The sequence below is a fragment of the Aquarana catesbeiana genome, linkage group LG09 (genome assembly GCF_042186555.1).
Source record: "Aquarana catesbeiana isolate 2022-GZ linkage group LG09, ASM4218655v1, whole genome shotgun sequence".
Lineage (NCBI taxonomy): Eukaryota > Metazoa > Chordata > Amphibia > Anura > Ranidae > Aquarana > Aquarana catesbeiana.
In genome coordinates, this window is record NC_133332.1 from 309,119,132 (window position 1) to 309,132,368 (window position 13,237).

General features: G+C 46.4%; 1 protein-coding gene across 1 annotated transcript in view; it reads left to right on the top strand.

Annotated features, from left to right (window-relative positions):
* LOC141108725 (apoptosis-inducing factor 1, mitochondrial-like) overlaps positions 1–11,874 on the top strand; it is a gene marked incomplete in the record, with an annotated part of 18,890 nt that extends 7,016 nt beyond the window's left edge. Inside the window, 8 exon segments of the mRNA XM_073600611.1 lie at positions 1,378–1,486; positions 1,575–1,682; positions 4,139–4,227; positions 6,187–6,327; positions 6,411–6,553; positions 7,428–7,552; positions 7,692–7,906; positions 11,484–11,874. Of these exon segments, the coding sequence (XP_073456712.1) occupies positions 1,378–1,486; positions 1,575–1,682; positions 4,139–4,227; positions 6,187–6,327; positions 6,411–6,553; positions 7,428–7,552; positions 7,692–7,906; positions 11,484–11,555 (1,002 nt within the window).
* Between the last annotated feature and the right edge of the window lie 1,363 nt (positions 11,875–13,237).

Consider the following 13,237-nt stretch of genomic DNA (forward strand, 5'->3'; position numbering starts at 1 on the left):
ACGCATGCTCAGAATAAATAAAGAGATGAAAGCTATTGGCCACTGCCCCGTTTATAGTCCTGAGGTACGTGTTTTACGTCACCGCGTTCAGAACGATCAGATTTTCTGACAACTTTGTGTGACCGTGTGTATGCAAGACAAGTTTGAGCCAACATCCATCGGAAAAAATCCTAGGATTTTGTTGTCGGAATGTCCGAACAAAGTCCGACCGTGTGTACGGGGCATTACTCTGTTCCATCCTCTCAGCAGCTCAGCTCCCCCTCATCTTCCCAGCAATAACACAGCAGCTTAGCTGATCGTGCTCCTTCCTCCTAGCAGTAGCTAAGCTGATCCTGCTTCCTCCCTCCTAGCCATAACACAGCAGCTCAGCAGATCCTGCTCCCTTCCTCCTAGCAGTAATTCAGCAGCTCAGTTGATCCTGCTCCCTCCCTCCTAACAGTAACACAGCAGCTCAGCTGACCCTGCTTGCTCCCTCCCTCCTAGTAGCAGCTCAGCTGATCCTGCTTCCTCCCTCCTAGCCGTAACACAGCGGCTCAGCAGTTCCTGCTTCCTCCCTCCTAGCAGTAATTCAGCAGCTCAGCAGATCCTGCGCCCTTCCTCCTAGCAGTAACTCAGCATCTCAGCTGATCCTGCCCCCTCCCTTCTAGCAGCAGCTCAGCCGATCCTGCTCCTAGCAGCTGCTCCCTTCCTTCTAGCAGTGGCTCAGCAGCTAAATTCACCCTGCTCCCCACCTGCCAGCAGTGACCTTGCAGCTCAGTTTCCCTCTCCCAGCACTTATTCCTTGTTGCTTGTTCACTCTACCCCCCCCCTTTCCCACCCTTGACACAGCAGCTGAGTTCCCTGTGCTCCCTCTTCTGGCAGTGACATTCCACTTCACCATTGCCTGCAGTGACTCTGCATTTCAGCTCCCCTTACTCCCCACCCTCCCAGCAGTGACTTTGGAGCTCAGCTCTCCCCTCCCAGCAGTGTCTCAGTAGTTCAGCTCACCCTTCTTTCCCCTCCCCAGCAGTGACTTAGCAGGTCCCCCCGCTTACCCTCCCAGCAGTACCTTCGGAGCTTTACTCCCAGCAGTGAGTCGGCAGCTCAGCTCCTCATGCTCTTTTCTCTCAGCAATGATATCAGTATTGGAGGGTTAATGAGGGATGATTTAACTGCTACGGGTACAATTTTTAAATGAAAGTCTTTAAAGCTCTTTTCTTTCCTAAGGGGGCACTCCTCGTAATCTTCCGCCATAGAACGAGCCAGCGAGGAGGTGAAAAAAAGAACAACGCTATTTAGAAAGGTTTGTTCTGAATTCCAAAAAAATGAAAATCGTGCTTTTGATGTGTGTTTTTTTGCTGAAGGTATTTCATTTTTCATCTCTTTATTCGATTTTAGGTGTCTGACTTTCGTGAGCTGGAGAAACTTTCTTCCACCATCGGCTCCATTACAATCATTGGCGGAGGCTTTCTGGGCAGCGAGCTGGCCTGCGCTCTGGGACATCGAGGTGAGCAGATCTCCAGTGTGGGGTGTTTGGATGTCATGGGGTGTACAATGAGAGGGTGACCCATCACCTATATATTTATATCCCATAGGACAGAAGTCGGGTCTGGAAGTGATCCAGATGTTCCCCGAGAGCGGAAATATGGGCAAAGTTCTCCCAGAGTACCTAAGTCATTGGACCACCGAGAAAGTGAAGAGAGGTAAGTCGTGGCTCGCGTGTCCTTGTTTCTCTACTTTTTTAAAGTATTTTAATGGCCTCCTGCTACCCGAGTACCATTCACAAAACCCCCAAAATGCCTCTTGTGATTGGCCAACTGGGGGGAGACACGACCCCAGGACTAATGTGCATCATACTGGCAGCTGTCATGTTGGGGGTGTTTACCTTTAATTCGTTGCCGGCCACCCACAGTACATGTATTGCGGATGGCCGGCAGCTGCAGGCTAAGTGACGTACCCACGTGTCACTTAGCACATGCGCAGAGCGCCGCTCCTGTGAGTGATGAGTCCACAGGACACAACTGATTGCGGTTGCTGGTACCCGGCCTCTTGATCGACCGGGAGATCATGTGATCACTGTGCGATCACATGGTCACAATGTCAACAAAGCTGTTATGAATTAATTCTTAACAGCTGTGTTTCCTCTGCTGTGATTGGCCCACAATTATCACATGGTACCTGGGCCAATCGCAGCACCCTGTACCATGTGATTAGCTGCAGCCAATCACAAATTGGTAGTAATCACAGCTGTCATGAATGGGTTGAAAACGTAATGATCTTCATTGTAACAGCGTTAAAAAAAAAAAAAAAAAAAAAATCTGTGATCACTCACCCCTCCCCCCCCCAAAGTAGTACAGTGTTACTACACTGATGAAAATATCTAAAAGTAAAAAAAAAAATGATTTGACCACTTCAATACCGGACACTTTCACCTTCTTCCTGCCCAGGCCAGTTTCCAGCTTTCAGCGCTCTCACACTTTGAATGACAATTGTGCGGTCATGCAACACTGTACCCAAACTACTTTTTTATCATTTTTTCCCCCACAAATAGATCTTTCTTTTGGTGGTATTTGATCACCTGTTTTTTTTTTTTTTTTTGTTAAAAAAAATAAATAAAAATGGCCTAAAGTTAAAAAAAAAAAAAAAAAAAAAGTTTTTTCTTTTGTTTCTGTTATACAAAAAAATAAATAAAAATGGCCTAAAGTTAAAAAAAAAAAAAAAAAAAGTTTTTTCTTTTGTTTCTGTTATAAAATTTTGCAAATAAATAATTTTTTGTTTTTATAAATTGAGGCCAAAATGTCTTGTGCTACATTTCTTTGGTGAAAATAACCCAAATCCGTGATTATTTAGTCTGTAGGAAAGTTAGAGTCCACAAACTATGGGATATATCTGAAAATTTGCTCAATCCGAATACCGACGGCCTATCTTAATATTTTTTGAGACCCAAAAAAACGCCAGGACAGTACAAATACCTCCCAAATGGCCTTTTTGGAAAGTAGACAGTCCGAGGTATTTAGTAAGAGGCATGGCGAGTTTTTTGAAGCTGTATTTTTTTGGAAAATGGGAAAATAAAACGTTTATTTTTTTTCCTACTGTGACCAGAGCAATACAGTGTTACCTTAGTAACATTGTACCACTCTGGGGAGTTGATCAGGATTTTTTTTTTTTTTTTACATACTATGATTACTTATAGCAGTGTCTGTAACATGTGATCACTGTGACCAATCACAACTAGCAACACAAATTTACACAGTGAATGGCATGAAAGGAAGCCATGCATTGTTTACAACTGTCATGTGGTCTGCTGTGATTGGCCACAGCTAATGACATGGTACAAATGGGCTGTGATTGACCCTGTCTGTACCATGTGATCAACCCCCCCAACCCAAATCAATTGCAGCTTCACTGTGCCCATCAAAGGCAGCCACTTGTGTGCCCATCAAAGGCAGCCACTTGTGTGCCCATCAAAGGCAGCCACTTGTGTGCCCATCAAAGGCAGCCACTTGTGTGCCCATCAAAGGCAGCCACTTGTGTGCCCATCAAAGGCAGCCACTTGTGTGCCTATCATATGCAGTGCATGAATCTATTGGTGGTAGAGGGGTTGGCAGGAAGAGAGGGGGCAGTGCCCGTGCGCCCTCATGGACGCACCGCCTCTGGTGATCACTATGACCAATCACAGCTAGCAACACGATTTTATACAGCGAATGGCATGAAAGGAAGCCATTCATTGTTTACAACTGTCATGTGATCTGTTGTGATTGCTCACAGCGATCACATGCTACTGGCAGAAGAGGGGCGGGTACGTTGGTCAGTCATCCAATGTGTCTCCTTTGATGGGCACACAGTGCCGAAACGTGGCCCGTTCTTGGGAAGATGTCATATGACGTCCTCCCAGAACAGTAGGGTTTCCGCCCAACCGTCAATTTTTCAATGACATGAACAGAAAGCAGTCAAAAATGTCATTGGCACTTTGTTAATGGGGAGGGAAGAGGAAGTAGGGGGTGCAAAATAAAAGTAGAATAAACTTTAGCTTTAGGTGATTTGCATTGATTATTGCCAGGTGTCTTTTGTAATTTATAGAATATTAAGTGGGAGGAGCTATCTCTTAGAGAATTATTTTATAAGAATAATCCTATGTTTTTGTTTTTTTGTTCCATAGAGGGGGTTAATGTTCTAACGGATGCTGTGGTAAAGTCTGTCTGCTATCGAGACGGGAAGCTTCACATCCATCTAAAGGATGGACGACAGGTAATTACTTCACCCATGCCGGCCCCATGGGCTTGCATTGCATTGTATTGTATGCATGTAGTCCTGTGGGCCCTGCAGTGACACGGGACCGGCAGATGAAACCATAGCACTGAGCAAGGAACAAGGCATTTGACACACCTAGAACCTGGACTGAGAGGCTGGCTCAGAGATCCCATGCAGTTCTTGTGTACCCAAATGTCTGGCACAGATCAGCCCCTGTTGTAGCCACTTATCTTTTTAGACTTGCTACAACTAACGATGTATGGTCTGAAAGACCGGGCAAGAGGAAATGCCTCCTTCAGCCTGCAGCAGACTGATGGCATCATCCCGGTCTAGGCAACGTCACTGACTAAAGTTCAAAGACGGCTTTTAATGCTAACAGAGAGTTCTTCTTCTTTTTTCTTTTTCCTTCTTTCTTCTTTCTTCTTCTTTCTTCTTCTTTCTTCTTCTTTCTTCTTCTTTCTTCTTCTTTCTTCTTCTTCATTTTTTATTGTTTTTATTGCTACGATTCCTGTATATTGTGACATGTCAAGAATGTATTGATGTAGGCATATAAAGTTACTAATAGCACTTTAAAAAATTATCCTTGATATGCGTCTTAACAACCACAAAGGTTGCCCTTTAAAATTGCATTTGTGTTCAGGGCTGGATTTACATCTTGGGAGCCGATAGGCAGAGAATTCTTAAAGCACGCCCCCCCCCTCCCAACAGCTTTGGCAGACATTCATATTATAAACTAAGGTCCAGTTCACACTGTCTGTGGTGACAGAGAGAGAGTGAGGGGGGGGGGGGGGTTGGCGGTCAGTGTCGGCTGGTGCTCAAAATTTTTTGGGGGGTGCAAACTACCTGAAAAATTCAGAAAAAATCCCTAATTGCACCATCACTATGTCCATCAAACGCAGCCATTGTGCCCATCAATTGCCGCCGGTGTGCCGCCCGCCGTCTGCACTTACCTGTCTCGGTGGGACAGCTCCTCGATGTCGTCTTCCGTCCTCTGCTATGATTGGACGCCTGGCGTCCAATCACAGCGCCTGCCGTTTCAGCCGATCAGGTGACGGGTAACAGATCTGAGCACCTGATTGGCGGCGAGGCGGTTTAGTGTTAGGAAAGCGAATATTCATTCGCTTTTCTAGCACAGCTGAGTGACCTGCGAGCACCATGCTGGTCACGTTTTTTGACGCCTATTAGAGCCTATGGCTCTAATCGGGTGATTCAAAACCACCCCCCGCCTCTGTAATTCAGACACCCTGCGCCCAAAAGTGGGCCGGTGCCTGAATAGGGGGTGGCTGCAGCGGCCATAGATAGATTCATGCAACCCATGAATCTATCTATTTGTGATAGAGGGGGTGGCAGGAGAGAGGGGGCGGCGCCTGTGCGCCCTTAATGCACGGGCCGCAACTGGGGGGGGGGGTTGAGAGAGGGGAGAGACCCTTCCCCCGACTCCTTACCACTCAGCTGTTTCCTATATACCCTGCCCAGGCATGAGTGTGTGCGACCAGACCGAGCCGTGTACAGTGCCAGCTCCATAGTTTCTCAAGTCCTTGCTGCCCAAATTATTTCTGCCTCTCATGAGACTCCCTACTGATCTCTGGCCCTCCTGAGGTGCTCTCCGAGGTGCTCTCCGAGGTGCTGCCTCAGTCACCGCCAGCAAGAGCCGCTCTGCATGTTGAAAGTGGTGTGTTGCCTTTATGAATCTGCAGCCTGTGCAATATCATCCAGGCATCGGCCCTGACCGCGTGTGGTGTGAACTTTTTTATGGGGCATCAGAACGGACTGGGGGGCAATTGCCCCCCCCCCCCGCCTGTAGGCACGTGCCTATTGGGAAATTTGACCCTGTCTGTGTTTTTTGTCTTAAATTATATTATTAAATTATACTGTTCTTGCAAAAATTACATGTTTTTTGAAAAATTCCATGTGTACCCTCCTTAATACTGACCATATCTGCTCCGTGTGCTATAGGTGCAGACCGATCACATTGTCGCAGCCGTAGGTTTGGAGCCGAACACTGAATTGGCAAAGTCTGGAGGTCTGGAATTGGATGGAGACTTTGGAGGATATAGGGTTAACGCAGAACTGCAGGCCCGAAATAATGTGTGGGTGGTGAGTTGGCATTTATGTGCGACATGCTTTGCTCTGCTGTGTCAGATGTCACCTAGTAACCCGTGAAAATGTTCTTGGAATAGGCAGGGGACGCCGCGTGCTTCTACGACATTAAGCTCGGAAGGAGGCGAGTCGAACACCATGACCACGCAGTCGTGAGCGGAAGACTTGCTGGGGAGAATATGACTGGAGTCGCAAAACCGTACTGGCACCAGTCCATGTTCTGGTAATAAATAAAATAAATTCAAGCTCTGATCTCATAGCCTCTCTCCTCTCCTCTCCTCTCCTCTCCTCTCCCTTTCTCTTCTCCCTTTCTCTTCTGCCTCCCTCCTCTCCTCTCCCTTTCTCTTCTGCCTCCCTCCTCTCCTCTCCCTTTCTCTTCTGCCTCCCTCCTCTCCTCTCCTCTCCCTCCTCTCCCTCCTCTCCTCTCCCTCCTTCTTCTCTCTTTCTCCTCTCCCTCCCTCCTTCCTATGCCTCCTCTCCCTTTCTCCTCTCCCTTTCTGCTCTTCTCCTCTCCCTTTCTGCTCTTCCCCCTCCTCTCTCTTTCCCCCTCCTCTCTCTTCCCCCTCCTCTCTCTTCCCCCTCCTCTCTCTTCCCCCTCCTCTCTCCCTCCTCTCTCTCCCCCTTCCTCTCTCCCTCCTCTCTCTTCCCCCTCCTCTCTCCCTCCTCTCTCTCTTTCCCCCTCCTCTCTCTCTTCCCCTTCCTCTCTCTCTTCCCCCTCCTCTCTCTCTTCCCCCTCCTCTCTCTCCCCCCCCCTCTCTCTCTCTCTCTCTCTCTCTCTCTCCTCTCTCCTCTCTCCTCTCTCCTCTCTCTCTCTCTCTCTCTCTCTCTCTCTCTCTCTCTCTCTCTCTCTCCCCCCCTCCTCTTTCTCCTCTCTCTTTCTCCTCTCCCTTTCTCCTCTCCCTCTCTGGTGGTGTTTATACGCACACTGTCATATTGCTCTGAAAATAGGTAAGGTGACAGGGTCTCTTTACACACTCTTCACTGACTCTCACTAAACCTCATTGAAATACTCTACAGTCTTGTGGCTTCTGTCTATGAAATGATGGAGCACGTTCATTCTTTAAGACTCTCTTCTTACTTGTTCCCCCTTTTTGCAGGAGTGACCTTGGTCCAGAGGTTGGTTATGAAGCCATCGGTATTGTTGACAGCGCACTGCCGACAGTCGGAGTGTTTGCCAAGGCCACTGAGAAGGACACCCCGAAGAGGGCATCTGAGGAAAGTGGTAAGAGGATCTGCAGATAAAAGCCTGAAATACTTTAGTTTAAATAAACATTTAGTTCTGGGCTGATCGCATATATGATTCGCCATGTAGCGTTTTGTACTTGCATTTACTGCCGAATTCGTGTCGCATTTATCTGCAGGAACCGGAATTCGATCTGAGCACGATGGTGAGATCGTCCAATCCGAGGGTCAGGCTGTGGAATTGGCACCTTCCGTCCCTGACGTCCCTGCCACCCCTGCCCCCGCACAGCAGGGAGAGTCTTACGGCAAAGGAGTCGTGTTTTATTTGAGAGACAATGTGGTGGTTGGGATTGTGCTATGGAATGTTTTCAATCGTATGCCAATCGCACGAAAGGCAAGTATGGAGCCAGCTATTGGGGGCGGGGGGGATGTTCATTATAACGCTTAACGGCTTATATATAAAAAGCTCTTTCCATCCACTGGTAGATGGAGGCTTATTACGTCTCTTGCCCAAGGTGGGCGAGAACATCCCAAACTCTTGCACACATTGCCTCCTAATCTTACCTCTCTCTCTCTCCCATTCTGAGCTCTGATGTACAGGGAATTGTGAGACGCTTATACAAAGTCAAATTCAAGTATATACATACATTTAACCTCTTCAATACCGGGCACTTTCACCCCCTTCCTGCCCAGGCCAATTTTCAGCTTTCAGCGCAGTCACACTTTGAATGACAATTGCGCGGTCATGTAACATCGTATGCAAAAAAAAAAAAATGTTTCTTTGGGTGGTATTTAATCACCACTGAGTTTTTTTTTTATTTTTTTGCTTAAAAAAAAAAAACACCTTTTGAAGGAAAAGTTTTTCTTATTTGCTGTTATAAAATTTTGTAAATAAGTAATTTTTCTCCTCCTCTGATGGACGGCACTGACGGGCACTGATGAGGAACTTATGGGCAGCACTGATGAAGTAACACTGATAGGCAGCAATGATGGGTGGCCCTGGTGGGCACTGACAGGCGTCACTGGTGGGCACTGACAGGCGTCACTGGTGGGCACTGACAGGCGTCACTGGTGGGCACTGACAGGCGTCACTGGTGGGCACTGACAGGCATCACTGGTGGGCATCACTGTAACGAAAGCCGCTTATCGGCTCTCCTGTCCTGTCCTCCTTGTCAGCGTGAGGAGAGGAATGCCGATAACCGGCACTTCCTATTTACACTGTGATCAGCTGTGATCGGACACAGCTGATTTCATGGTAAAGAGCCCCCGTCATAGGCTCTTTACCATGATTGGTGATCCAGTGTGTCCGGGACACACACCGCACCATGGATTGCCGCGCTGCGTGCCCCCGTGGGCATGCTTGAGCGGGCCCGTTCTGAAGGAACGTCGCTTGACATCCACTCAGAATGGGAAAGCCACCGCCCGGCCATCAATTAGCTATACGCCGGATGGGCGGGGGTTAATAATATATTAAGTAATGGCAAGGGCCCTTGACCCCTTTTAATACTCACCATACCCCCGCTCTCCCTTACTGCTCCCTCCTCCGCAGCCAATGCTGTGACCAGCCGCCATGTGACAGTACTTGGGTCTAGCCATTTCTTCGGCCCCAAAACTGTCACAAGGGAGCGGGTCGCATGCTTCACCATCTCGAGAAGCGTCGGGTAGTGTTGCTGGCTGTGATGGAGGAAAGAGTGGCGAGGGGGTGCAAGGTATTTGTATTAATAAATGAATGGGTCCTCTGCTGAGACCCTCCTTTGTTCTGCACGGGCAAGGTGAGCGTTTTCGCTTTAACAATCAATTTTGCTTGTTCAATTAAAGCGGTGTTTGAAAAATTATAACGTTATAATAATATAAATCAAATAGATTTTTTTCTAAAAGCATCTCTTTGCACAAACATGCGTATGCAAACGCACGTGTAGGGTGCACAAGTATACATAAGCAGCATTTCCGCAAGCGTCACCGCAAACGGCATGGAAGCCAAGACTGGAGGTGTGTGTATGGTCTCCACTGGTCATTATTTTATTTATTTATTTTTTTTTAATTTCATATTCATTTTAAGGCTTGACGTGTTTTGGAATCTATTTAGTAGACACCACCCCATCTTTTAGATTTTGACAAAAATTGGGTATTGTGTTTGTGTGTGCTACCAATTCATTCATTTGCATTTTCTCCTAAAAGTGTAGATTTGTTGCAGAAAAATCCTGCAATATAAAAAAATTGCAGCTGTCGCCATTTTATTCTACAGGGCTTTTAGAAAATATAGAATTGTTTGGGGGGGGGGGGGGGTAAGGGGCATACCCACTTCCCGCCCGCACTTTAGCCAAAAGACGGCTACAGCGTTGGCTTACTTTGCTGAGAGGGCGTCATAGGACGTCCTCCTGTGATTGCGCAGGCGGCGTGCTCTGTGATCGCAGAGTCCTTTGGACTCAGCTTGACCACAGATTGGGGGTGAAGGGCCAATCACAGCGGCTCTTTACCACGTGATCAACTGTGTCCAATGACAGCCGATCACGATGTAAACACAAGCCGGGTTATCGGCATTCCTTTCCTCGTACTGACAGTGTGAGGAGGGGAGAGGAGAGCCGATAACTGGCTTGTGTTAAAGGGACATCGGCACTGATTAGCAGTGCAGTCCCAACAGTGCCCACCAGTGCTGCCAATCAGTGGCCATCAATGCTGCCTATTAATGCCGCGTCACCAGTGCCATTTATCAGTGCAGCCCATCATTGATGCCTTATCAGTGCCCATCAGTGATACCTCCATCAGTGCAGCCTTATCAGTGCCCATCAGTGCAGCCTTTTCAGTGCCCATCAGTGCAGCCTTATCAGTGCCCATCAGTGATGCCTTCATCAGTGCCCATCAGTGATACCTCATCAGTGCAGCCCATCAGTGATACCTCATCAGTGCAGCCCATCAGTGATGCCTTATCAGTGCCCATCAGTGATGCCTTATCAGTGCCCATCAGTGATGCCTTATCAGTGCCCATCAGTGATGCCTTCATCAGTGCCCTATCAGTGATGCCTTATCAGTGCCCATCAGTGATGCCTTCATCAGTGCCCATCATCAGTGCCCATCAGTGATGCCTTCATCAGTGCCCATCAGTGATGCCTTCATCAGTGCCCATCAGTGATGCCTTCATCAGTGATGCCTTCATCAGTGCCCATCCGTGTTACCTCATCAGTGCAGCCTACCAGTGCCCATCAGTAATGCCTCCATCAGTGATGCCTTCATCAGTGCCCATCAGTGATGCCTTCATCAGTGCCCATCAGTGATGCCTTCATCAGTGCCCATCAGTGATGCCTTCATCAGTGCCCATCAGTGATGCCTTCATCAGTGCCCATCAGTGATGCCTTCATCAGTGCCCATCAGTGATGCCTTCATCAGTGCCCATCAGTGATGCCTTCATCAGTGCCCATCAGTGATGCCCTCATCAGTGCCCATCAGTGATGCCCTCATCAGTGCCCATCAGTGATGCCTTCATCAGTGCCCATCAGTGATGCCTTCATCAGTGCCCATCAGCGTTGCCCTCATCAGTGCCCATCAGTGATGCCTTCATCAGTGCCCATCAGTGATGCCTTCATCATTTTTCACATTTTTGGTCTTTTTATGTTTTTTTAGCAAAAAAAAACAAAAACCCAGTGGTGATTTAAATACCACCAAAAGAAAGCTCTATTTGTGTGAACAAAATTATAAAAATGTTATTTGGGTGCAGCGCTGCATGACCGCGTAATTGTCACTCAAAGTGTGACGGCGCTAAAAGCTGACAATTGGCCTGGGCAGGAAGGGGGGTGAAAGCGCCCGGTAGCTCAGTGTTTTAAGCTATTTTCTTCAAATAAAAATGCCGATTTGTGCAAAAAATATTTCTGGTTTGGTTTAAAAAATTTGCCCATACAGAAGCGGTTCATCTTGGAGATGACGGCCAAAACCTTTTTCTGATCGCTAATTTTTGTTTTTTTTTCTATCCTTCACAGATAATAAAGGACGGAGAGGAACACGTGGACCTGAACGAGGTAGCCAAGCTCTTCAACATCCATGAAGAGTAATCCGTTTTTTGTACAGATTTGCCGATAGATCCATGACTCATTGATACAATTACCACTTGGGACTAAATGGTCTTCAGTCCGGCACATTGTGACGTTCGGTGCACCGGCGTGCCGATCAGAGTACACCGTCACGTGTGCGGACACTAAAGCCACTTTAAAAATGAGAGATTCCTGTGTGGTGCTGGAAAGAAGGACCGACACCAAAAAAAGAAAAAAAAATCCGTCTGTTCTATATGTGATTTATTTAAATGATGTCTGTTGAAATAAGAAAATAAATCACGATGGAAGAAGTCATTAAAATTGTTTAGGAAACAAAAAATGAGGTGGAATTTTTTTCTCTCCAGCTTTATACATTGTTTCTATATTGTTTGTGCTATCCTTTTGAGAGGTTGTAGGCACAGAATTGTGAACTAGGGTTGCACCGATACCAAGAATTTGCACGAGTATCCGTATTCGTGCAAATGCTCCGATACCTCAAACCGGTTCTTTCAGGTTTGGTTCTTTCAGCTGTCAGCGGGATTCCCCCACTGACATCTGAAATGTATATAAAAATTAAAAAAACGTCAATTATCAGTTGTTAACCCCTTCACACCTAAGGGTAAAACACATCTGAAAGTGTTTTTTTAAAAAAAGTAACAAACATGTCATACTTGCCTCCACTGTGCAGCTCGTTTTGCACAGAGTGGCCACAATCGTCCTCTTCTGGGGGTCCCCTAGCGTCTCCCGCAGCTCCTCCCGACATCTGATAACCCCCTCGGAGAAGCGCTTCCCAGAAGGGGTTACCTTGCGGGCATGCTCCCAGCATTCGGCGTCTATAGAGGCAGAATGCAGGACTCGGCTCGCGTCACTGGATTTGATTGACAGATTGGTATGCTACCCAGACCTCGTGCAGCAAATCACGTACAGGTACATGATTTCGCGCAGCCGGGCCGCCCTGCCGCAGTATATATGCGGTGGGCGGTCCGGAAGCGGTTAATTTACTCTTATCAGCCTTATTTAACCGCTTGTTCTCCTCCTTTAATTATTTTCCTGGTAATTTTTTTTTTTTTTTTGTTCTTTTCTATTTTATAAACTATTAATAACACTAAAACTTTTTTGTTTGCTTTTGTTCGTGACGACAATCATTTTCTGCCACTTTTTTTTTTTTTACATCTGAAAATCAGTTTTTTTTTTTTCTTTGCTAGAAAATTAGTTAGAATCCCCAAACTGTGTGTGTGTGTGTGTGTGTGTATATATATGTGTGTGTGTGTGTGTGTGTATATATATAATATACACCTTTATATATAATTATTTTTTAAAGCAGAGGCCCTAGAGTCACTCGGCGTGACATCATCTTTCTTTTTTTTATTTTACAAAAAACCTGGGTAATGTATTGTATTATGTTTTTTGCAATACAATTTTAAAAAAGTGTATTTTTTGTAATTTTTTTTCCCAAAAACTGCATTTGAAAAACCGCGCTGCGCAAATACTGTGTGACATAAAAAATTGCAAAATCCACCAATTTATTCTCTAGGGCCTCTGCTTTAAAAAAAAATTATATATAAGTGTGTGTATATATGTATGTATGTGTATGTGTGTATGTATGTGTATATATGTGTATATATATATAATATATATATATATATATATATATATATACACACACACACACACACACTGTTTGGGGATTGTAACTAATTTTC